The sequence below is a fragment of the Geospiza fortis genome, unplaced genomic scaffold (genome assembly GCF_000277835.1).
Source record: "Geospiza fortis unplaced genomic scaffold, GeoFor_1.0 scaffold34, whole genome shotgun sequence".
Taxonomy (NCBI): Eukaryota; Metazoa; Chordata; class Aves; order Passeriformes; family Thraupidae; genus Geospiza; species Geospiza fortis.
The window spans coordinates 1232255-1257459 of record NW_005054474.1 but is presented as its reverse complement, the minus strand read 5'-3'; the positions used below and the strand labels follow the sequence as shown (position 1 = coordinate 1257459).

General features: G+C 46.6%; 1 protein-coding gene across 1 annotated transcript in view; it reads left to right on the top strand.

Annotated features, from left to right (window-relative positions):
- The window catches only part of WNT3A (Wnt family member 3A), a 103124-nt gene that overhangs the window by 47339 nt on the left and 30580 nt on the right, over positions 1–25205 (top strand). Inside the window, exons 2-3 of the mRNA XM_031062956.1 lie at positions 10509–10750; positions 11781–11784. Of these exons, the coding sequence (XP_030918816.1) occupies positions 10509–10750; positions 11781–11784 (246 nt within the window). The remainder of the gene's footprint in view (positions 1–10508; positions 10751–11780; positions 11785–25205) is intronic.

Sequence of the window (25205 nt, the reverse complement as noted above, 5' to 3'; positions counted from 1 at the left end):
GACCTGAAACCTCTTTCTGGAGGGAAGTTTGTCTTTCCTGTCCTCCTCTCATGTTCCTTTCCCATATGGCAGGACCAGGATCCAGACAAATATTCCCATTATTTCCTCTGGGACAGAAATGGTTCCTCAGAGAAGGTGTAAGATGTGTTTCTGTCTGTTTGTGACTCTGGAACTGCTGATTCCCTCTTGATCAGTCCTTGAGTCGTTCAGAGGCTCTGAATGAGAGGAGAATTGTGACATTTCAGGCCAAAGGAGGAGCAGATTCCATGATGAATGAGTGATATGAAAGGAAGCACAACCATAATTTATTGCCAGCTACTTAGAAGGTATTTTGATGGATAGTGCAAGTAGATGAAAAGCCCTTTTGGGTTTGGGATTTTTTTTTTTCCAGTTCATTAGTTCAAATTGAAGCAACTTTTTCATGGTAGCAAAATCAGGCATGTGATCAGAAATCCTTTTTTTCCAAAAAATCAAAACATTTCACTTAGCTTTGAGGTTCTGAGTATTTTAAGATAAACACAAAAGATTTTTACACAAAATACAATTGCTTGCAAATCCACCCTCTATAAAACTGTTATTTTTACACTGGTCAGAAAAATTAAGCTTATTGTGAGTGCTTGGCAAATATGCCAAACTCAGAAGATTTCAGGGTGGGTTTTTCTGTCATGTAAAAAAATTGTGCCCAGTCCTAGGTGGCAGTTTCAGTAGAGTTGATAAAGCAATGTGGGAGCTTGCCCTTCCTCAAATGTTTCAGATTTGGACCCAGTGACAATGAGAAATGGCAAAATTCCCGATGAAACTGGAGCTGTGCTGTGGGTCTGCAAAGGAAACAATCCCTGAGGTTGCCCAATCCAAACTTCTAATTTGGTATCGATAATTACATTAAAAAAAAAAAGCAAGCACATAACAGTGTGACAAGTTCCTTATTGACTGTCTGGGTGCAATAAAAGTCCTTAAACACATGCTCAGTTTTAAATATGTGCTCAAGCCCCTCTGTTAACACGAGGCACTGGCTGAAGTGCTTCTCTAAATCAAGGCTTCCTGCATTTTCCTTAGGAGTATTTTATGACCAGAACAAAAAGTAGTTGTAGGAATCATTAGAGGGAAAAGAAGAAGAAGAAAAAAAAAAGAGAGAGAGAGTGCAAAAGGAAGGAAAAACAAAGAGGAGGAAACTTTATGGCTCCGTAAACAGCTGTAAGCAATGTCTCTGGTCGGGTCAGACCGGTCTGAGTTGACAAGGCAGTGTCTCCAATTATATAGCATGCTGTAGCCTGTAAAAATGAAATCAATTTGTTATTTTTCTGGGAGAACATTATAGCGTGAGTTCACACATTTGGTGAGCCTGATGAGTCAGTGGAAGCCAGAGGAGGAACTCGCAGCCCTGTGTGTGTGTGTGAGGGTCTGTGTGCGCTCACCCGATGCATATTCACAGCACTTTCTCCAAGGAAAGGGTGAGAAATGACAGTCGCCAAGGAAAGGGTGAGAAATGTGAGCAATTTGCTTTGCCAAAGCAGTGGACAGTGCAAATCCTGCTGTTCTTGCCCAAAACCTCAAAATGACGGCGCTCTCCATCCGTGGTTCTCATTTCAAAATTGGCTTCGCTGGCGGAGGAGTTTCAGGATAAAATTCCCCCAAGCGCTTAAGCACTTAAGCAATTTAGAAGTCCAAATCCAATCTTTGCAGGGATCTGAGGTCTTTGAGCCCAGTCCTCCAAGGTATTTAGCACTGACATAGCCCAGGCCAGACCTCAGTGCACGGGGATGAGCCTTAATGAGAGGTTTGAAACCACAATATGTACTTTATATTGCTGAGCATTTAAAAAAGGTTCAAGTTGGGATGCTTTAGGGGTGGGGAGGGGGGAGAACTGGGAGCATTAGGACTAGCCACAGTCCTAATTATTATTGAAATTCAGAGTAGGAGTCCAAATATCTTTGCATTGTGTAGGCATTTTTCATTGCCTAATATGTTGCTTTATCCCTTCCCTCCATTCCCCTAATTTAGCGCACCTGACCCAGAAAATTAGAGCTATTTTCACCTAAAACTTCATTCCAGTGCCCAAGTTATATAAGCATTGTGCTGGGGAGAAGGAGGCAGGTTCTTTTCCAAGCCAGCCAGTGGTTGCCTCACAAACACACATTCTTTCCATTTGTCATGAAACCCTGAGAGGGGTTAGGCTGGGAGAAGTCAGAAGTAAGGCAGCAAAGGTGTTTACATGAAACTTTTTAAATTACTCCCCTTTCATTTGCAAGTAACTGTTGTTCCTTGTCCCAGGTGAATTTATCCATCAGCAATATCATTAGATGAGTTCATTATTAAGCACGAGATTTACAGCGCTCATAAACTGCAGTGTAGGTGGCAGATTAAAATGTTAAGGCTTATACATCTCTAAAACCCTGCACTGCCATCCTGGCACATTTTAGGAGGTAAATGGAGGAAGATCTGAAGCGGGGAGACCTCCAGGGAGCAGCCCCAGATGTAGGATGGGGAATGGAAGCAGCACCAGGGTCACTGGGACCTGGACCCAGGCTTGAAAACGTGGTTTGAGGGGCCATTATTCTGCTGCCTGGGCTGTTTCTCAGATGACATGTGTAGCAAAGGAGTTAATTGCCTTGGGTAATTAAAGAGTTCCAAAGACTTTTTCCAAGGAACTGGGTTGTTAATACTTGTATTCTGTCTCCTCCTCTGTTCTGTAGATCCTAAGGGAAGACAAAGTCAAAGCAACATCTCTTGCACTCCGAGTGGAAGGTGCTGAGTGTTGTGGTGTGCCTTAGTTCCTGTGGGAATTCACTGTCCTGGCCAAACCTCAGCTCAGGGAATTTTGCTTTCTTAGCACCCACTTGAAGCTGCCACTGAGCTTATTATTTTTCAAATCCAGCCTCAAACCACTCTGAACAATCTGTTAGAGATAGCAAAGACTTTCCTTGGCCTCCTCTTCCAGCCCTCCAAGGATTTCTGAGATTCTGCCAAAAAAAAAAAAAAAAAAAGGGTGAAATTCCCAATTCCTGCTTTCAGCTTGGAAAAAAAAAAGGTGTCCAGTTTGTGCTCCTCATTTTTGCACAGCCAGTGCTGCCTCCTGGGCATCTCCAGTGATTCAGCCCCCCTATCTGAGGCATCTCTCTGAGGATGGGCTGAGTTGCCCTCTGGAGATGCTGATCTTGCTCCATGGGCTCAGGTAGACGGCGAGCTTGGCCGAGATTCCAAACTTTGAGATGGTCACAGTGGGGTGAGGTGAGTCCCACGCTCAGGGATGCTCTGATGAAAGGCGCGGCAGAAGCCCAGTGCTGCTGCATCATCACCATCTCTGCCGCTGTTATTCATACAGGGCAAGGGTGAGGGAATCATTATGGGAGAAAAAGGCACCTCCGAACCTCTGTGTGTGTGCAGGGTTGGGCTCGGCCACACAATTATGGGCATACTTTCGGGGTTAGAGGAGAAAGAAAGAGGATTTAAATATAGCCCTTGTGCTGTTCTTGGAGATGGATGAAGAATTATCCAGCAAGAACAGTTAACCCAGTAGGTTGCAGCCTTTTTCTTTTCCAGGCTGGAGGAAAAAAAAATCTGGAAGGACAGAATTTGTGCTGTCTAACAGGCTTAGATTTCCTTCTGTGAACCTCTTGGAAATAGTCTTGATAGCGAGATGCCCAGAGCCAAATGTTGAAGACCCCACCCCAATCAACATTGCAGAGAGTCATAATTCCTGACTTAAAGTCTGACACTTTGGTAATTAGACTGCTTAGGCCTAAGCTTGATTGCTACTGGTCCATGCAAAACAAAAAACAACCCCCAAACCGAAAAAAATATCTTTCATCAGAATCAGTTACTTGATTCATGTCTTCTAGAGCCAGACCTATCATTTTGCTGATCTGTGTTAAGGTGGTTTCCAAGTTTTCAACTAAAACAACAATTAAAATTGTTGCTATTGTCCACATTTTGTAGTTGCTTGGGTTTGGGATAGTTTTAATGTCACAGAAGAAAACTACTTTGATACAGGAGGGACAATAGTGAGCAGAACAATTTCCTCTTCTATTTAAAATAATGGGGTGTGACAAGTTTCTCTTCTTTTCATTCTAAAATTTCTCTAGGTTTTGTTTTCATAGTAAAACAGAGAAAAAATCACAGCATATGCTGGAATATTGGTATTTTCTGTGAAAAATAAGGCCATTCAGTGAATGTAGAAGTTTTCCTGCCTGTCCACTGGCCTGGCCTCTGGGCTGGTGGTTCAAACCATAGAACCATAAAACCATAGCATGGCCTGAGTTGGAGGGACCTTAAAGATTATCCCATTCTGCTCCTGCAATGGTCAGGGACACCTTTCACTGCCCCAGGCTGCTCCAAGCCCTGTCCAGCCTGGCCTGGGACATTTCCAGGGATCCAGGGGCAGCCACAGCTGCTCTGGGCACCTGTGCCAGGGCCTCAGCACCCTCATAGGGAACAATTCCTTCCAATATCCCATCTATCCCTGCCCTCTGGCAGTTTGAAGCCATTCTCCCTTGTCCTGCCACTCCAGGCTCATACATTTTCTCTCTTCATCTTTCTTGTGGGTCCCTTCAGGTCCAGGAAGGCCACAGTGAAGACACCCTGAAAGCCTTCTCAAACCAAGCTGAACAAATACAATTCTCCCAGCCTTTCCTTGTAGGAACCATGCTCCATCCCTCAAATCAACTTTGCAGATACTCTTTGGGATCACCCCAGCAGGTCCATGTCCTCCCCATGTGTCTACCCAAGAGTCTCATGAATATTTGTGTCCATAGTGGAAAACACACAGAAAAAATTCCATCTCCTGTTCCTGGTTTCAACCTCTGGGATATCCTTCCCATCTTCCAGTTGTCCATGTTGGATGGACACCACACTCCATCTGTCTTGTGGCAGCCCTGTGTGCTGAAGGATTTTGGGAATTGCCTCCAAATCCTTCCCCAGGAGCCTCTTGACATTCAGTGCCATTAGCCATGCATGGCAGCCCCCATTTTTGGAACCTTCACAGCCTTCCAGCTGCTTATTTCTCTAAAAAACCAAAAAGTGGTTTTAGGCAGCCTCAGATGCATGGATTTCATGCTGGTCAACTTGAAGGGTTATGGTGAGAGATGAGAGAGTGTCTATTTGGGGTGTTGTAGGATGCTTCCCTGTGAGCCCCTCTGGTGCCAGGAGATGTGAGACAGCCCTTGAGGAGTTTTCCTCACAGCTTTTCACAACCTATGGACACTTCTCCAGCCATCTGCTCAATTTCAATATTTTAGGATCATTATACCACAGATGTGTTGGGAAAATGCATCTTTCTAGAGAAACCACTTTTCGCAATTTGTCCCCTCTTTCATCACGTGGCTGAGATTCTTCTAAGGGATGTGTGGCACAACGGAGAGGCAGCCAAAATGAGTTAGAAAGGAACGGGGGCTGAGGTGAACCGCTGGAAACCTGGATGGATTATAGGAAAGATTTGGAGGAGGCATCTTGCTGTTAGGGGGCTCCCTGAAAAGGGAGAAGCACTGAAGGCATCTACAAGAGAACATAAATCCCCTCTGCTATGAGCAGATGGACATCCTTTGATTTGACTTCTTCACCAGGACAAGCTGGACAAGAGGAGCAAAGCCACTCCTGGTGCTCAGTTTGTAATATTTGGTGGGATTTAAGTGCCCTCAGGGTCTTCTCTGGGGTAATTTGGCAAGTTGCGCCCTTGCTGTTCAGCATTAATAGATGAAGTTATTTTCCCTGTGTCAGGGCACCTGGAAGGACATCCCTGGAGGAAGCTCTCAAAAAGCCTCTCCAGGATAAATAGCAAAACAAAGCTCAGGAATGAGAGAATTCAGGGAGAAGCAAGCAGCTGTAGGAGTCTCCACACACTGCTCCTGATGTGTCAAGGACTTTTGACACGCTGAGAAGGTGGTGACCTTGAAAAGTCAGCAGAGTGGTGCTGTACAGTGAGGTCATGCAGAGCTGAAACCCTCTATTTTTCTGGAAAAAAAAAAAAACCTCTGTTGCAGGTATTTCCTGCATATTTTTCCCTCGTAACCTGGCTGGGGTGTCCATTCCAAGAGGGAGGGCCCATGTAATTTATTAAGAAGGTGGCCAGGTACTTATTTACAACGGTTCTGCTGAAGGAGCAGATAGATTGAGATAAGGGAAATGAAGAGCTCTCGAGGTGTGTTGGCAAAGAAAAATGCTCACTGGAGGTTGAATTAAACACTTCAGGGCATGCAAGGCTTAGAGATAAGCGAAGAACTTTGGCTGTGGACATACAGAGCAGTGTTTTCATGGCTCCTCCTGTGCTAGTGGGAAGGAAAGCCTGGTTGGTTTGAAAGGAACAACTTTTTGACCCTTTCCCGTGGTTCAGACTTGAGCAGAGCCTGTTCTGGGCATGAGTGTGTTTGTAAAATTGAGAGCTCCAGGAATTCTGCATGGATAGGGAGAGGTTGGGGTCAGTGCGTCCAGGAAGTGCTGGTGCTCGGGGAATTTGAAGGTTAGACCACAGTAGATGACGCTCAGCCCATTTCTCGACACCACATTCTCAAAATTGCCCACATGAAGGAGATTGTTTAGGAGCGTGGAAAAATGCAAACGCCAGGTCTGATCATTGGAAACAGTGAGAGAAAAAAAATGAATGATGGGAGCCACGAGAGAGTTGAGCAACACTGAAATGAGATTCTGATCTTTACAGACTTTCCCAATGTTTTCTAAAGGTTTGGTTGTTGGGTTGTTGTTGGGTTTTTTCTGGGTGGAGGAGAAGGTTGGAAGGTTCATGAGGTTCCCACCTGATGATCAATAATAATGACAGGGAGCTGAAAGAACTGGGTTCTCCTAAAGATAAATTGACTTTAGAGAGAGAGAAAGTGTTTACAGCTGGAAGTGAAGTAGAAACCAAAAGAGGGTGCTCGGAGAGATGTTATCACGCTCCAGGAGCTGCAAGTGAGCCAGGAGCAGGAGCAGGACGAGCAGGAGGTGGAGGAGGAGGAGAGGAGGAGGAGGAGGAAGGTGCTCAGCTCTGCTCAACAGCAGAACCACTGCTGATGGGGAGATGTTCTGAGATTCCACCCTGCTTCTCCAGCTGAGAGTCAAGTGACTCCACAGTGCCCCATGAAACACCAAATTTGTGTTGCCCCGTCTCGGGGCCTGATGACGCCTTGAGAACAAGGCTCTCGCTGGAGATTGTCTTTTGCAGATTAAACTTTCCAGACTGTAACTCAGATCAAAGTCAGGTGTGACTGTTTCCCTGCTGTACTGAGCATGGAGCAGTGTGGAAAAGCAATTAGTGGTATTTCTATATGTTTTTGGGGTTTTTTTTTAATCTTAGATAATCTTCCCAGCAACGGAAACGAATAGTTGAGGGCACCAGCCTACAAACTCCTCTTCCTATGGCTGGTATTTTCATTTTACCACTGTAGTAACCACCAAGAAAAACCAACCCAGAGACAGTCTTGAGTTTGGCTGTTCATATGATTAAAGTTTATGAGGTTGGAATCCTAAACTTCACCAGGGTCCTACTGATACAGCTCAAAAAAATACTTCGGGCTTCACAACCTGCAACAGGTTGATGGTAACTCATGGATGCTTTCTCTTTGTTGGGAGCTGGGTAAGGGACTTTGGAAAGCTTTGGGAAGGATGTTGGTGGCTGCAGGTGATGTGGAAACAAACTCTACAGACGTTCCCACAAAGTTAACTTCAGACACCAGAAAACAGCCACATTTTGGATTCTCTGTAGTCGATGGCTGGAGGATGAGTAGGAACAAGTAAACTAATGTTTTTCCCTGGAGATTTCAATGAAGGCATCTCTTCAGATGGTTCACAGAGACAGGACCACTTAGCTCCTAATCCTAAAGCTGGGAATCCCTCCTAAATCCTAGTTTCGTGGGAGTTCAAAGGAATAAAATTAAAACTCAACAAGGAGACAGAGGCAACTCAACAAGTCCTCTGAAGCCTGAAAAATGTTTTAGAAGGTGTCTTTAGTCCAGAAATTTTGGTCCTGTGCTTTGTAGAATGTTTAACAGCGAAACAAAAATGTACACTTGGCATGGGCTCCATTTCACAGATGGCTTTCTGCCAGCTGTGTACCCTGAATTAATCTAAAGCTCAGAAAACCCCGTATCTAGCCAGTGAGATAAGGAAAATGAGTTTAATGGGTCCTTTGCTCAGCTTTCTCCTGTGGGTTCCTGCAGGTGCCTGCGGGAACTCATCTCCTTCCTCCAGCTGAGGTCTCTGCTTGTCCTTCAACCCAGGGCTGAACTTTCCAGGGTGGGACAGTTTCAAGGAACTTATCCCATGCTGGTTGTCGGGGATCATGGTGTGATTCACCTGGAGGCTCCCAGGGTGCAGACATGCCCCAGCCACCCGGGGGGGTTTGAGTCTGGCCAGCACAGCCACTGGGGGCAAGGCCATGATTCACCCCAGCCCCAAGCACACCCCTCAGCTGGGCAGGGGCATGGAAATGTCTGCTGCTCCCTGATTGCAAAAGCAGCCTGGGGTCAGCTGGAGACACCCCAGCGAGCATTGGAGGGTGGGTGACACGGACACAATTTTGAGCTCCTTCTCCCTTTTAATGCGATGGAAAGAAGGGGCACTTCTGGAGGGCAGTTCATGCTGTGTGTCTCAGCCTCCCTCCCTAGGGTAGGATGAATTTTCCTCTAATATTGAGATTAATCATCTCCCAGAAGTCCAGCAGAGGTGGAAAGAGGCATCTAAGTTCAGGAAACCAGCTGGAAATCCTTTGGTTTTCCACACACCTTGTCCATCTGAAGTTCATTTAGTGGAGGGCACGTTCTTGGCTGAGCTGATTATCCAGGTTCTAGACTCCTAGCTGGAGTCATTTGGGATCCAGAAATGGATGTCCTTATTTGTCTGGAAAGGATGGATTTGTAAGGATTAATCTGGGGTTGGCAAAGCCCTTGAGATGTGGCTCCTGACCATGTGAATGTCACCTTCTTTTCCCTTCTGTCCCCTCTTGACCAGGTCCCCTCCAGGAGAGGAGTTAATTGGCTGCAAGGACCCTTCTCTTTAAAACAAAGCAATTTTAAAATAATTTTTATCCTAGCCTAGAGAACTGCTAAAGTCAAGCTAATTTTCTTCTGGACTTTGGCAACAATAAAATTCTTGTGTTATTTTTTAAGTCAGAGCAAAAGAGAGTGAAGGCTTTAATTCCCTGGCAGCCCTGTTGATAATTTAAACACACCATGCTGTTCCCAAATGAAAACCACACAGCAAAAAAATGAATGTAAACAGAAATACACACTGCCCAGGCAGGTTCCTCTTTGTCATTAATTCAGGGCAGAAAAGACAATCAAGAGATTTAATTAGAAGAAAAGGAAATTATGCTGTAAAAATCCCTTCAGTTTTAGTAATCAAGGTTATTATTAGAAGCACCAGTAAAAAACACTTTAAAAATCTATGTAATTAGCTGCATATCTGCTGATCTCCCTGCAGAGCTGACTTGTTTGTCTCCAAGGCTTCACCAACATAAAGGTTCATGGACACTCCTTTCAAGACTTCCACTGGGCTAAGCACAGAGTTTGCACTCAAGTTTAATTGGGATTGGTTTTGGGTTGTTGGTTTGGTTTGGCTTTAATTTCACTCCCCTCACTTTAACTAAAGCCCCACAGAATGATGCTGTTCCCCTTCCCAAATTCTTGGTGCTGCCTTTCCAAAGACTCAGAGCTCGGTGGTTTCAGCTGCTGGAGTTATTCCTTTGGGTAGCTCCGAAAGTGCTTTTGACTCAGCTGCCAAAATTTCCTATGAAACGTCTTGTGGAGGTGTGCTTGTGTATCAGAGAAAGAAATGCATGTTTGACCCCCTGGTGGGAAAGGGAAAAGGGAAAATGGAAAATGGAAAATAAGGGAAAAGGGGAAAGGGAAAATGGAAAATGGAAAATAAGGGAAAAGGGGAAAGGGAAAGGAAGGGAAAAGGGGAAAGGGGAAAAGAGAAAAGGGGAAAAGGGAAAAGGGTAAATGGAAAATGGAAAATAAGGGAAAAGGGAAAGGAAGGGAAAAGGGGAAAAGGGAAAAGAGGAAAGGGAAAAGGGAAAGGAAGGGAAAAGGGGAAAAGGGAAAGGAGGAAAGGGAAAAGGGAAAGGAAGGGAAAAGGGGAAAAGGGAAAGGAGGAAAGGGAAAAGGGAAAGGAAGGGAAAAGGGGAAAAGGGAAAAGAGGAAAGGGAAAAGGGAAAGGAAGGGAAAAGGGGAAAAGGGAAGGGTAAGCGGGGGAAAGGGAAAGGGGAAGGGAAGGGAAGAAATATTTCACAGCAGAACGATGAATTAAGGCTTTGGGAGGATGTTTGGGAGGATAAATGAAGGGAGGATGTTTGGGAGGATAAATGAAAGGAAGATATTTTAAAGTAGATTTTTTTGCCTTGCTGGGCCTGTAGGGAACTTCAGGAGATGTTTTGGTGACGGATAACAATGAAAATGGTGTTTTCTGGTGAGGAGGAACCCAGAGGAACTAAAGACGTTGATTTCCTGTTCCCATTCTTCTGAGCCAAGCACAAGGGTGAACCCCAGCCTCACAGATCTCTTTTCCCTGTTTTTCTTGCCCAGGTCCCTGGCCATTGGTCACCAGTACTCCTCCCTGGGGACTCAGCCCATCCTGTGTGGGAGCATCCCGGGGCTGGTGCCCAAGCAGCTGCGCTTCTGCCGCAACTACGTGGAGATCATGCCCAGCGTGGCAGAAGGGGTGAAGATTGGCATCCGGGAATGCCAGCACCAGTTCCGAGGGAGAAGGTGGAACTGCACCACTGTCAATGACAGCTTGGCCATCTTTGGGCCCGTGCTGGATAAAGGTGAGTGAGGAGCTGTGGCGGTGTTCACAGGGGTTCTTGGATGAGGGAAGAGACGAGGATCTGACTCCATGTTTTAGAAGGCTTGATTTATTATTTTATGATATATATTACATTAAAACTATACCAAAAGAATAGAAGAAAAGGTTTCATCAGAAGGCTAGCTAAGAATAGAAGAGAATGGAACGATAACAAAAGCTTCTGTCTCGGACAGAGAGTCCGAGCCAGCTGACTGTGATTGGCCATTAATTAGAAACAACCAACATGGGCCAATCACAGATCCACCTGTTGCATTCCACAGCAGCAGATAATCAATGTTTACATTTTGTTCCTGAGGTCTCTCAGCTTCTCAGAAGAAAAAATCCTAAGGAAAGGTTTTTTCATAAAAGTTGTCTGTGACATGGAGCTACGGGTTTGGGGACATCTGTGGTGGAATTGGCAGCAGAGGTCTTGAGAAACCTCCTGTGAGCTCGTTCCCTTCTGAAAAAATCCTGTAAAATGTCCTGTATGGACATAGAACCTGAGCTGGATAAAGGAGTGGGGTTATCTCAGTTCCAGCTGGGAGCGGGAGGTTGGACTGGAGACCTCCCTGAGTCCCTTTCAGCATGAGTTATCCCATGATCCTGCACCCTGGGAATGAGCACAGAGCGTTACTGTGTTTGCGGTGCTCAAGCAGGACCTGGCTCCTTTCCTGACCCTGTGCTGTGATTTCAGCTCTTTAGATGATGGCAGAGGGGAAATGATGGGCTGTTGGGGATGGTTCCTAGGGACTGGACTTAGCAGATAACATCAGTTTTTATACTATTATGAAATGCAATGAAGATCAAAGGCCTGGGGAAATCACCATCAATTAATACTTCTGCTTTCCTTGGTTGTGAACACAGTAAATTAGGACAGCGTGCAAATTCAGGCAACTGTTTCTGCACCCCTTGATAGAAGTGGGAACTCTCAGAATTTTTTTGCCCTAGGTTGTTGAATTTTGTGAGATATAAGCCCTAAGCTAAGCTTAAGTATCTGGTCTTTTCCCTTTTAGGTTGGTAGGAGCCTGTGAGAACTCCTTTATCCCTCTTTGAACTTGTTGGGTGTCTTTTAAAACCCAGCCTGGTCCTGCTGGTCTCACTAAGTCTGGGCTAAGTTTTGCCTTTCCCTTTGACAGAAAAGGGCCCTTCCTTCCTTCCTTTCCTTCCTTTCCTTCCTTCCTTTCCTTCCTTTCCTTCCTTTCCTTCCTTTCCTTCCCTCCCTCCTTCTCTCATATAAAAGAGAAGGGAACATCTCGAATATTTTCAGGGAATCTGGTGTATGTAATTGATCTTTACCCACCTTGGGGTGTGTTCAGTGCTTCCCATGTGTTTTTTTTTTTTTTAAGTTTTTCCCCCCAAATCAGAACAGATTTGGGCATTTCCTTCCCCTAGACCGTGTTGCTCCAGCTCAGCCTTGAGGACTTCCAGGGATGGGGAGTCCACGACCGCCCTGGCCAATGTTCTCCCAGACACTCTGGGATTTTACACCCCACATTATCCCCGTGGATAAACTGCTCCTCACCTCCCTGCTGACCAGAGGAACCCCAATCCCACCATCTCCCAAATTCCCAACTATCTCCCAGCGGGGCCGGCACCGAGGGTCCGTCCCTGCCCCACGCTGGCGGCTCTCGGTAGCCGGGCTCAGGGAGGGAGAGGAGACTGGGACGATTTCATAACTGAAGAATGTTGTTCCTTGAGGGAGAATCAAACCACCCTTCAGTTTTGCTTCACCTACAGCAGGAGGGGGGGGGGGGAGAAAAAAAACCATCTCAGTCGCATTCTTGTGCGGCAGATCCCCCAGGGTAGGAACATACTTGAGCTCCTACCCTGAAAGAGAGAAGGGGAAAAGGAGAGAGAGAAAGCAAGGAAGCAAAAATCTGTTTTGCAGCTTGGATTTTAAGGCGCCCAGGATCTGAGTGCAGCTCTCCTGGGAGTCAGTGGGGAACCCCATCCTCCCTCAGCAGCTCCTACAGCATCTCCCCTTTGCCTCACACACTATCTGCACTCCTTTCACTAAAAAGGATCAACTTTAATGCCTCCAGGAAATCCTTTCCAGGCCCAAGTCTCACTGTCTGGGCTGCCCTTGCTGCTGTGGGAGCTCATTGCTCATTCAGGACTGGGCTTGAGCTGTGATTCAGCAGTGCCAAACTGTCACCAGACTCTGGTCCCGTTAAGAGCCATGTTCTGATATCTCCTCTAAAACCAGACTCTTTTCCCCCATCTGCCTTTTTATGGAGAAAGATCCCACATGTTTTAGCTAAGTCTATATTTATGTACAATTTTCTTTTAGCCAAGCCTAATCGCCAGAGGTCCCTGGAACCCTAACAATTCTGGGATTTTGGGGTGAATCACACATTAAACAGGAATGGCACTGATGAGCTCAGCTACCAGGGAATGGTGCTGTGCAGGGGATCCTGACCTGCTGCTGTTGAAGGACACACTTGACCCTAAATCTCTCTTGCTCTTTGTATGTCACCCAGGGCAGAGGAAGAGCAGAATTCCCCCATCCCACCCTATTTATTCAATTATCCAGAGAGATGTGGACTTTCTATCCCTGGCAGTGTCCAAGGCCAGGTTGGATGGGCTTGGAGCAGCCTGGGAAGGTGGAAGGTGTCCCTGCCTGTGGGATGTGTCCCTGCCCATGGCAGGGGTGTAATGAGATGAGCTTTAGGGTCAGGGCTGTGGGATGGGGTTTTTCTCCTCCTCTGTGGCCTTGGTAGTGTATGGGCAGGAGTGCAGCTTCATGGAGAAGCATTCAGACAGGTGCCACTGTTGGGTCTTCCTTGCAGATCCCCAGGAAATGGGAGTTTTGGTCAGTTTGGACTACTTGGAATGCAAAAAACAGGATTCCTGTTTTCCTGTATGGGGAAATAATTGAGTCTGATCTCCTTCTCTCTACCTGAACTTAATCTGCTTATAATTTCTAATATAAAGACGTTACAACTCATTTCTGGTCTGCCAGAAGCTCAAATCTCAACTGCTGGACAGTAGAAAGAACCTCCCACTTGACTTTTTGCAACAAAATAATCGAAAGGAAAAATACTTTAATATTGAAAGGAAAAATACTGTTATTTTTTTCTCCACCTGTATTTTATGAAGTGAAGAAGAACATGGCAATGGCCACATGACCTGAAGTGACCACCTGAGCCACAGCTCATGCTCAGCCCCTTGCCTGAGAGGCCTGGCAGTTTTTAATGCAGTTATTGCATCTTTCAGTTCACCAAGGAGAAGGGGAGATTTTTGAGTTGCCTCTAAAAAGAGGCAGGATAAAACTCTGGGGGATGTAGGAGAAGCACACCCCATCACTGACAGCAGAAAGTGAGCAGTGCAGCCTGGCAGGCATTTTCCATCTCCAGCCAAAGTGCCTTGCATTGGGAATTGTGCCTTTTGCCTTTATTTTAGCTTTTGTGGCCTGAAGAGGCTGTTCATGCTTAAGCTGTGAGTTTAGAGTCTCTCGGTGCCGCGTGAGCTCTCTTTGAAACTCCTCTGGGTAGAAATATGAACCAATCTCAAGAGAAGTAATACAATTAAAGCTTATCATGGCCCTGTCTCTTTAAAGGACTTTGGCACATAATTAAGTCAAAATAAAAGTTTCCCCTCTCTCCTCCCCCCGCCATTCAATAAAAGTAAATTACCTCCAACTATTTAAGCCCACTGTTCGTTTAAATTTAAAAAGGGAGCCCTTGTCTATCTTATTTCTTTCACTCACTCCCACCTCCTTCTGCTAAAGACTGGCCAGGGCTTTAAACCTGCCAGCTGGGCTGAGAAATGGTTAATAGTTATTGTGGAGGAGCAGCTTTTAATGAACTATTGAAGAATGATACATTGATGGAGTAATGGGAGTTTAAGTCTCTCTGTAATGAAACAGGTTCTCAGCGCCGACCCATTGTGGTGTAAATACGGCACGTCTCTCCCACTGTTTGGTCAGGGCTAAATAGCAGAGGCCACAGGGGGGTCTGCTGATGGGGTCTCCTCTTTAGTTAATCAATCTGATTGGATTAGGGTCACTGAGATCCCTAATAATGTCAAAGGTTACGCCAAACTGGATTAAATGCTTTGTTGGAGAGGGCTCGGGTTCTTTCAGCCCCGGCCGGCAGGGCTTGTTTATTAGACTTTAACACTGCTGTGCAGCCTTGGGAAGCCACTCCTGCCCTTTCTGTGTGCACAGGGAGGTGGGAAGGAGCCAGGGCAGGGGTGTCCCGTGGCTCTGCACCCATGGGATGAGCCCTGGGAGGATGTGCAGCAAATTCCCCAGCGGACAAACGAGAACCCGATGGGTGACCAAGGCCCAGGGGCGTAAATTCATTCCGGAAATGATGGTTGGCTGCTGAGCCTGCTCCGAGGCAAATGTCGAGAGTCACAGCAGCAGTGGAGTGACCCTCTGCTCGTGTCCCCCGGGGTTAATCCTGTCTGTGGCCAGCAAAGCCCTGTCCTTTCACTGAATTCACGGAATGCACGGAATTCACGGAGTTCGTGGAACTCATGGAATTCACAGAATTCCCAGAATCACCAGGTTGGAAGAGACCTTCAAGGTCATCCAGTCCAACCCAGCCCCAACAGCTCAACTGAACCCTGGCACCCAGTGCCACATCCAGGCTTTGTTAAACACACCCAGGGATGGGGACTGCACCACCTCCCCGGGCAGCCATTCCAGAACTTTATCACTCTTTCTGTGAAAACTTTTTCCTGCTATCCAACCTGTATTTCCCTTGGTGCAGCTTGAGGCTGTGTGCTCTGGCTGTGTCAGTGCTGCTGGAGAAAGAGCCCAGCCCCAGCTGAGCACAGGCACCTTTCAGGAGCTGCACAGAGTGATGGGGGCAGCCCTGAGTCTCCTTTTCTCATGAGTCTCCTTTCTGGTGCAGTATCTGTTTGGGCATCCACCAGGCTGAGCATGGGATGAAATATGAAGTATTTCAGACCACTGCATTGCTTTGCTATTAAACTGGGGGTCGTCTTGCCTTCCAGAACTTCCATCTCAAATCAAGGTGGGATGGGATGGGATCTCCCTGTTACCTACCCAGAATGACCACAAAGCCCGGACGTTCCCTATTGTCTTCCCTCACCACGTTCCTGCAGATGACACTGTCCTACAGTGTCCTTCAGGAAGTGACACCAAATAACCCCTTTGAAGGTCCCCTGGCAGTGGAGAGGGGCAGCATCCTAACAGGATCTGGAATCCCTGGATCTCCAGGGCCTCATTCCTTCCCACAGCAGAGCACACAATGCCTGCTCGTGGCCTGACGTGACTGTCATTATCCAGGCAGGCTTCTTGCGTGATCCAGACTGGAGAATTTCCCCTCGAGACTTCTGGAACGAAACCAAAATCTGAATTTGACTGCAACATCTCTTCCCAAAGGACATTTTGCCTTGACATATCACCAAGAGATAGACAGCCTCCTCTTTACAAATCTCCTCCACTGCTCTGGTGTTGACAACCAGCCCCTTTGTATTCTCTTCTAGCACTGACTATTTTCTTTGCTACTTAGACTTCCTAAAAAGTTAAAACTGGGGCCTGCAGGTCAGCAAAACTCTGGGTCCTTGACGCCAGACAGCGAGACAGGTCGAGGTAGTTCCAGTTGTTGCTGGGGTCCTCCAGGGCATGATTCATCTGAGGTATTCCAGACAGTTTGGATTAAATTATTCACACCCTGACGTTTCTACGTCTCTCCATCAATCACTGAGGGAATCCAGGGAGACCGGCTCTGGATGAGAAGACTCGTGCTCCCAGGGACTGCATGAAGGGCAGAGAAGGCATCTGTCTAGCTCCTGAGAGAGGTGGGATTCAAATCACGTCCAGTTTCCTGTGGAATGCTGGGCACTGTCACCTTTGCTGCCAGGCTGACTTTGGGCTCGGCTCATTTGTGAAGTTTGGTTTATTTTGGACTCTAGACCTTCTGGGGATAAGCCCCATGCGTTCTTTCTCTCAAGAAAGCCCAAACAAAGCTGTGTTCAAGGGTTGACTCTTCACCATTGTGGATGAGGAAGCTCATCTCATGCCTGGTGAAATCCATGCGAGTTTTTCCCCAGATCAGGCGAGAATGGAACCAGACTTTTAAATTCAGTTATCATCCCTTGGAGTCACAAGTCTCCTCCATATTTTTTTTTCTTGCTGTGTCATAACAGCATCGCTGCCTGGGCTCCCTGATGGGCCTGATCTCATCTCCCAGAGTTAGCTGTCAGAGTCTGAGCAGTCACCCCAGGCTCCCTTTGCAGTCTGTGGAGAGCAGTCGGCATCTCCGGGGAGCAATTCATCTGACCTATCTCAGACACCTATCTCAGGATAACATGAATCATAGCAAGATGTTTATTTCTCTCCATTGACTATAGAGGGAGCCTAGGGCTACAGCCTCAGACTTCCATGGGTGCTTCTTGGAGGCCCATTTTGGGGGCAGATTGTTCCCACCCCTCATGTTTCTCCTGTTGGAAAGCAATCCTGACATCCAGCCACAGCTGGAGAGGGGGTTCCATTATTTTAATAATGGAACCACATGGCACGTGGGAAGGATCTCCTGGACCACTGAATGCAGCCAGCCCCTTGCTATTCAAGGCATAACAACATCTCATAACCATTTAAAAATTAATACATTTAGCAGATCTCATCCTATTTTCCTGATGGCATTCTGGCATCTCAGTTGTCTCCGAGCCAAACAGAGTTTGGAGACTTCCCCCCCGCCTCCTTTTCCCTGCTCTGGATCAGCCTTCTCCACTTCTGCAATAAAGTAAGGCATGAGCAGAAAGCCACAAGATACTGATCCATCCAGGAGGTTTGTTACATGTAGGAGGTACTCTCTCTCCTCTCTCTCTCATGAAACTCTTCCCAAGAGGATCTGATTTCCAGCCCCACCCCATCTCCCTCCCCGCTGATGGCAATTTGGGCAGCTGCCCTGGTATCAACAACGGAGATCTACAAACTCTGCCCTGTAACTATGGGGAAGGAAACTGGAAGGATCAGGCTTGAAAATGTGACTGTGCAAGCTCCTCTCAGCCAGCAGGATGCAGAAATCCAGAGGTTTGCCTGCAGAAATCCAGAGGCAGGACATCTAAACCCAACGGGAGCTTGGAGTGGGGAATATTGCATGGGGTGAGGGGATGCTGCACTGCTGAGCCCATTCCAGCCCGTGGAAATTGAGTTTGGAGTGGGAATTGCTGCACTGCTGAGCCCATTCCAGTCTGTGGAAATTGAGTTTGGAGTGGGAATTGCTGCACTGCTGAGCCCATTCCAGCCTGTGGAAATTGAGCTTGGAGTGGGGATTGCTGCATGGGATGAGGGAAACCTGCACTGCTGAGCCCATTCCAGCCTGTGGAAATTGAGCTTGGAGATTCCAGCCCGTGGAAATTGAGCTTCCACTAAATCCAACTGGGGCTCCTCCAGACAGGAGCTCCAGTTGGATTTAGTGGAAATTGAGCTTGGAGTGGGCAATACTGCATGGGATGAGGGGATGCTGCACTGCTGAGCCCATTCCAGTCTGTGGAAATTGAGCTTGGAGTGGGGATTGCTGCATGGGATGAGGGAATACTGCACTGCTGAGCCCATTCCAGCCCAAATTCCCAAATTCAGCATTCCTGACCTGGGGTTTGGGTGGCTAACTCGGTGCAAGGCAGCGTGTTGGAGCTGCAGCACGCTGGACAAGCAGTTTTGGCGAGGTCTGGAGCAGCTGTGGCTGCATCCCACAGAGTCCTGGGGGATCTGCAGCTTCCCCCGAGCCGTGGCAGGTTGCAAGGGCAGCAAACAGAGACGCTGAGGGAAGGTGCCAAGGTGTTATCCCTCAGCTTTTGGGAGCAGGAGTGTGCTGAGGTGGGGAGGAGCTCCTCCTCTAGCTGCTGGAGCCAGGTGGGACCATCAGAGGGGTCACTTCATCCTCTGGTGACTTCTGAGGTGTCCAAGGACAAGCCCTGGGCAGGGATGGCACCAGGAGACTGTGGATAACATCACACCTGGCTGTGTCTGCCTCTCCATCCCCAGTGCCCTCGGGTTTTTGGGTTTCTGAGAGGCTCTGACCTCATCAGCTCCCTGTGATAAAGTGAGCCCGGGATAAAGATCTGGCTCCCGTGCATCTGGAGAGGAGACAGCCCATGGAAACAGCTGGAAACAGCTGTAAAGAGCCAACAGCCTGCGCAGGCTGCAAACCCTGAGAGGAGAGATGGGGAAAAGGAAATGGCAGCAATTCCAGGAGCTGATCCCGTTTGCTCTCTGTGCTCCCTCCACCTCCCACTCATCTGTCAACCCTGACACGCAGGGGCTTCTTGGTTTGGCTTGGGTTTTCGTTTTTGTTTTTTGTTTGTTTGTTTGTTTTTTGGTGTTTTTTTGATTTTTTGTGGGGTTTTTTTTTGTGGATTATTTTAGGGGTTTTGGGGTTTTTTTGGTGTTTTTGGGGGGGTTGGTTGGTTTTTTTCTTTTTTGTTGTTTTGTATTGGTTTTTGGTGGTGTTTCTTTGGCTTGTTTTTTTCTGTTTTTTTTTGTTTTTGTTTTTGTTTTTGTTTTTGTTTTTGTTTTTGTTGTTTTGGGTTCTTTTTTTTTGAGGGGTGGTTTATTTTTTTGTTTTTTTGGGGGGGGTGTTTTTTGGTTTTTTGTTTTTTCTTGTTTGGGTTTTTTTTTGTTTGTTTTTTGTTTGGGGGATTTTGGGTTTTTTTGTTTGTTTGGTTTGGTTTTTGTGGTTTTTTGCTTTTTTTGCTTTTTTTGTTGTTTTTTGTTTTTTTTTCTTGTTTTGTTTTCTGTTGGGAGGTTTTTTTGGTGGTTTTTTTTTTGTTGTTACGGCTACAAACCCGGTGCCGTCTCTCCCGGCGGCGGGAGTCGCTGGAACCTCCAGCCTGGGGCTGCGCTCACAATGCGCGGAATTACGGATTTATCTCCATCCCCCCCCCCTTGCCCTCCTTCCCCCTTTCCCTGCTGGGTACATTCCCCAAAGAGGGCTCAGGTTGGTCGCAACAAGGAGCTCCCTCTGCCGCATCCCCAGAGTGCCAAGTCCTGGCGTGGGAGCTGGCCCTAGACAAAAGGGAACAGCAGAGGGAGCTGAATTAGCATCCCTTTGTCCCGGGAGAATCCCGGCCCCAAACGGGCCCTTGGCGCGCCACGGGAGGCACAAACACACACACACACACACTCATGGATGGGAGCCAAGCAGGGAAACAGCCACAGCAAAGCCTTGGTCGCCTTCACCCGGATGCTGGGGGGAAGGGGGATGAGCTGGGGGCTGCCTTGGGATGGCTCCAGAACCAACCAGCCCTGGGTGGGTTTGGCTGGTTGAGGACATAAATGTGTCTGCTACGTCCCAAAGAGCCAAAAGGAGTGGAAAATGTGTCTTCTATTTCCTCCCGACAAAGAGGGATCCAAGCTTGTGAATGTGGCTTTTCTTCCCCGGGAGATGCGTTGGGAGCTGGCGGTGCTGAATGGAGGAGGGGAATCTGAGGGCAGAAGGGGCTGTGGGATCATCTGGGTGTGATGCCTTGAGAAGGCTGATCTAGAACAGAGAATAGACAGAGCTAAAGAATAAAGCAGGGATTTATTAATCCTAATCAATGGATGCACCTTGGGCAGCACAAGAGCCCAGCCAGGGCTGCACCCAAGATGAACCAAAATGGCCCCAAAATGCACGAGCGCTCCCGGGGTCTCTCCCTGGGATCAGCTCTGCTCCATTTGCATCTTGCAGTTCATTGTCCCATTCCAGCTTTAGCCCCTGCAGTCCCACCCTGCTTGTTTTTCTCTCTCCAGCCCACGGTGTTTGTGCTCCTGGGCTGAGATTTGGATCATTTGTCCTTGGTGCCCAGCTGGAGCAGGAATTGTTTTGTCTCCCTGCTCTGTGCACAGAGCTCACCATGCCCTGATGTGAAGCCCAGACCCACTCACTAAAGCAGCACAGAATCTGAAAATATAAAAGCTCAAACCTGAGGCATCAGCTGGACTTCGTAGACGTCGTATGATTATTCCTCTATATTTCTATCTACTGATGAGGATCTTACTCTTCTAGTATAGTAATTACAATCGACTTCCAATCCTTAGAATCTGTATTAAATCCAGAGAAGAGTAATAAACATAATCCTGTTCATACTAGCCCTATCACTGACCCTAAGCATCCTCCTAACCACACTAAACTTTTGACTTGCCCAAATAACCCCTGACAGGAATGATTTTCAGGAATGATTTTCTCCTCTCCATCCTGGAGGAGATAAAGGAAAGCCAGGGTGGATAAAGATGCCCTGCCTGGTTTTTCCTGTGATGGACTTGCTTGGCAGGGGAATGCTGAAGAGCACCATGGAGTTTCCCAGCAGGATTTTGTTTAACACATTCCCTGCTGAGCTCTGGTGCAGGGAGAAGCCTGTGCCTGGATGGTTCAGCCTCTCCCACTCCTTGTTTCCTCAGCCTCATCTTTCTGGGAGCATCTCCTTCAAAGTGAGGACTTGCCCATGCGAGAAGATCCACAGGGTTTAGAGAGAGGCAGGGATCAGTCACCAGGAATGGCTCAGGAGGGTTGGTGTGGCTCTGGATTTCTGCTGTGCAGGTGAATGATGTGCTCCTGGGAATGATGAGGGCACAGCTGACTCGAGGCTGAGCAGTGAGGACAAAGGAGGAAAGCAGGTTTTGGGGGAGCTCCAAAATCTTGGAGGATGCAAAGGGGTTGGGGAGCTCCACCTGATGCAGGTGGGGAGTTTCCCTGTGCAAAGGAGGTGCACAGAAGTGGCATTTTTTGGAAAGCAGCATGAGATGGGTGAAGCAGCTGAGGGCTGTGTGTGAAGCTGACCCCAAGCCATGAAGCCCTGCAGGGTGTGGTGCTGTCTCCTGCCCACCTCCTGTGCTGCCAGGGCTCACAGAGATGCTCCTGGAGAGGCCGCTGCCAGGAGGGCCCACAAGAGAGGGATGTGGATAAGTCACAGTCTGGAAATGCTCCAGGGAAGGGCTTGAAGGAAGCTCTTGTGGGCCGGTTTTGGTTTGGGCAGGCTTTTTAAGGAGGTGGAAGGTGGGGTGGTGAACCTCAGGGAAGTTCTGGAGCTTTGGCTGGAGGTGACCCTAAAATCTGATGGCAAAGCCATCTACAGAATGTGAATTCTAGAGATGTTTGGAGGCTCTTTACTCAGAGGGTGCTGAGGCCTTGGCACAGATTTTCCATGGAAGCTGTGGCTGCCCCTGGATCCCTGGAAGTGCCCAAAGCCAGGTTGGATGGGGCTTGGAGCAGCCTGGGACAGTGAAAGGTGTCCCTGCCATGGCAGGGTTAGCACTGGATGATCTTTGAGGTCCTTTCCAACCCAAATATTTGTATGCTGCTGTGAAAACACAAAAGAGAAATGCAGGAAGCCACCAGACCCTGGGAAATGCAGAGCTGTCCTCAAGCCCTGGGAGCAGGTCCTGGCTGGAGAAACAGAAAGTGTCTTTCACTTTTTGTTTCAATTTGACTCATCTCACCCTTCCCAGAGAAGAAAAGCAGCTTACAAAGCACTCACGACCCAGCCAGGAGCAGTGGTGGGCAGCAAGGCAGAGATGAGAGGTTCTGGTTCTGGTTCTGGTTCTGGATCCAGCAGAGCAGATCCTCCTTCCCCTGCCTCTCCATTTCCCATGGAGCCACCTCAGAACCAGCTGGATATTCCAAAGCAGGTCACAACCAGGGCCCTGCAGCTCCTGAAACACAACTTAGGAACTTTTATTGGCCTCCACGAGCGTTTCCCTTGCAGTTTCATGGTCAGGGCAGCAACACTTCCCTGGTAAGGCTGCAGTTTGCTGACTCAGCACCTGGCACCATTTCCTCCCCGTTATTTCCAGGTGCTAAATCACATCCAATGATAGCTAATAATTATGGTTTATCCTTTCCTAATCACGCTGCTTTCCCAGGGAAGCTGTTGCCACAGGGATGTTGTGGGAGTGCGAATGGGTGGGGAGGGCACCAGGAGATGTTTCTGCTCACCCCAGGCCATGAAAAAGTTGGAGACCCCTTAGGCTAAGCACGCCAGATTCAGCCTAGGAGATCTTGCATCTTGTCAAAAATGTGTTTATTTATTCTTCTGAACCAGTTTTCCAGCAGAATAAGAAGCTGTATCAAACTAGAGATGTTTTGCATGTTTTCCTTAATTCCCAGGAAAACAAAAAATTCACAATTTTGGTTTTTTTCCTGACCTTTTTTTTTTTTCACATTTCAGCTAGTTTCATTTGAATTCTTGAAAATGAGGCATTTTATTTCTTTTTGATTGAAATTCGATCTTATTCTAAAATAGAAAATCATTAAACCATTGTAGACTCACAGCTTTAGTATTTTATAGGATATAGAAGTGGTTTTTGTATTATCGAGGCCGAATGATTTTATCTTCTCAAAGAATGATTTTATCTTCTCAAAAAAAAATCTGACATTAGCAAGATAAAACACTTAATCAGCCCAAAAATTCAGACTCTTACATGGTCGGTCCATCCGATTTTCAACTCTTAAAAATAAAGGAAGACAATTTTCTAGAATATACTAAGTTTTTTTTTTTACCCTTGTTACTAACCTAAGTCGTGGTCTGAACTCCAAACTCCTTCATTCTGCCTAAATCCAGAATTAAAATTGAGCAGTGGTCACCTAAACACCCCTGTAAATTCATTTATAGAGCCTCACAGCTCTATAGAATGATAGCTGTAGGAGATAAGACCCAAATCTGTGGTTTAATCTCAGGTTACCGCTGCTGAGTCCTGACATGAAGATTCTCCCCCAGGAAATTGCACAGATCTTTCTTAGAGAAAAATAAAGGGTGAAAATTCATTTCAGTGCAGCTGGGTTTGGTGGAGAAATTTGTTTCTGTTCATGCAAGATTTCCAGTCTGCTTTTCTGATAGGATTTCAGATAGAGATTCCTTGAGAGGTGAATTTGAAGATGTAAATGAATCCTGAGAGGGGTAGATTTGAGCTCTGAGGAGCCCAGTTTTTATGGAAAGCATTCTGTGGTGCTCTGGTGAGATTTATATTTGAGTTATAATCCTTGCCCAGTGCCTAAAATTAAGAATATTCTTTGCATTTTGCTCCTTTGAGCAAGGGGTCTTTTCCTTCAAGATCCATCACTTGCACCTGGACACTTCAGGCATGATTTGGTGACTCTGAAGGCAAATATTAACTTCTGTGGAGTTCTGTTTATGGCTTTATTAATTCTAACTCTGGCCCAAACACACCGTGATACCATTGGTCTCCATGGATCAGGAAAGACTGAGGAGGATACAAATGTTTTATCATCAAATTCTCTATCTCGTTGCTTTTCCATTGGGAATGGAATTCCATTCCAGACAATGGATTTTGTCTGCTGGTGTTGGTTCTCAAGAGGACAGAACTCCTGAACTTCCCAACCAGCAGAAAATCACTACCTCAGCTCTCAGGTCTGTGTTTCCAGTGTTTTCAGTAACTAAAATAATATAAAATAATTTTAAAATTAAATTTTGAATTTTATATAATTTAAAACAAATAAATAATTTTTAAAATAAATATAATTTTAAAATAAAATTTAAAACTATAATTTAAAATAAATATCATTTAAAAATAATTTAAAATAATATGATCAAATAATCAATAACCAATATGTGAGAAGAATCAAGTCAGAGAACCATAGAATGGGTTAGGTTGGAAGGGGCCTTAAAGATGATCTATTTCCAACTGCAATACAACAAATTTAAAGTTAAAAACTCTCCCTAAAATCTCCTCACTTCAAGCAATGCCAACCACTGACCTCCAGAACACTCCTGCCCCATCAGTCATTAATACTTTTGTTCATTTATAGGATAGTTTGGGAAAACCATAGGATAGGATAGGAAAAAAAGGAGGAAAATGGAGGTGATGACATTGGTATTTTAGTGGGAGCAATTTCCTGATCTTTCCTCTTTCCTGCCCTTCTTTTTTCCTGATGTTTCTTTTTCCTGCTTTTCTCTTTTCCCAACTTCTGCCTCTTCCTGCTTCTGGCTGGAAAAGGGTCAGGAATTATCAAGAGTAATAATAAAACGTTTGGGAAAAAAGGAGGAAAGTGGGGGTGATGACAGTTTTTTTTTAATGGGAGCAATTTCCTGATCTTTCCTCTTTCCTGCCCTTCTTTTTTCCTGCTTTTCCTTTTCCTGCTTTCCCTCTTCCCACTCCAGAGCCACCTGGGCCAGCTGGAAAAGGGTCAGGAAGGATAGGGATGAAAAATAAAAAGTTGGAGAAAAAAGGAGGAAAATGGGGATGATGTCAGCAGTTTTTTAGTGGGAATGATTTCCTGATCTTTGCTCTTTCCTGCCCTTCCCTTTTTCTGCTCTTTCTTTTTCCTGCTTTTCTCTTTTTTCCCAGCTTTTCCCTCTTCCTGCTTCTGAGCCAGCTGGGCCAGCTGGAAAAGGGTCAGGAAGGATTGGGGTGAAAAATAAAAAGTTTGGGGAAAAGGGAGGAAAATGGGGGTGATGACAGTGGTTTTTAGTGGGAGCAATTTCCTGATCTTCCCTCTTTCCTGCCCTTTCTTTTTTTCCTGCTC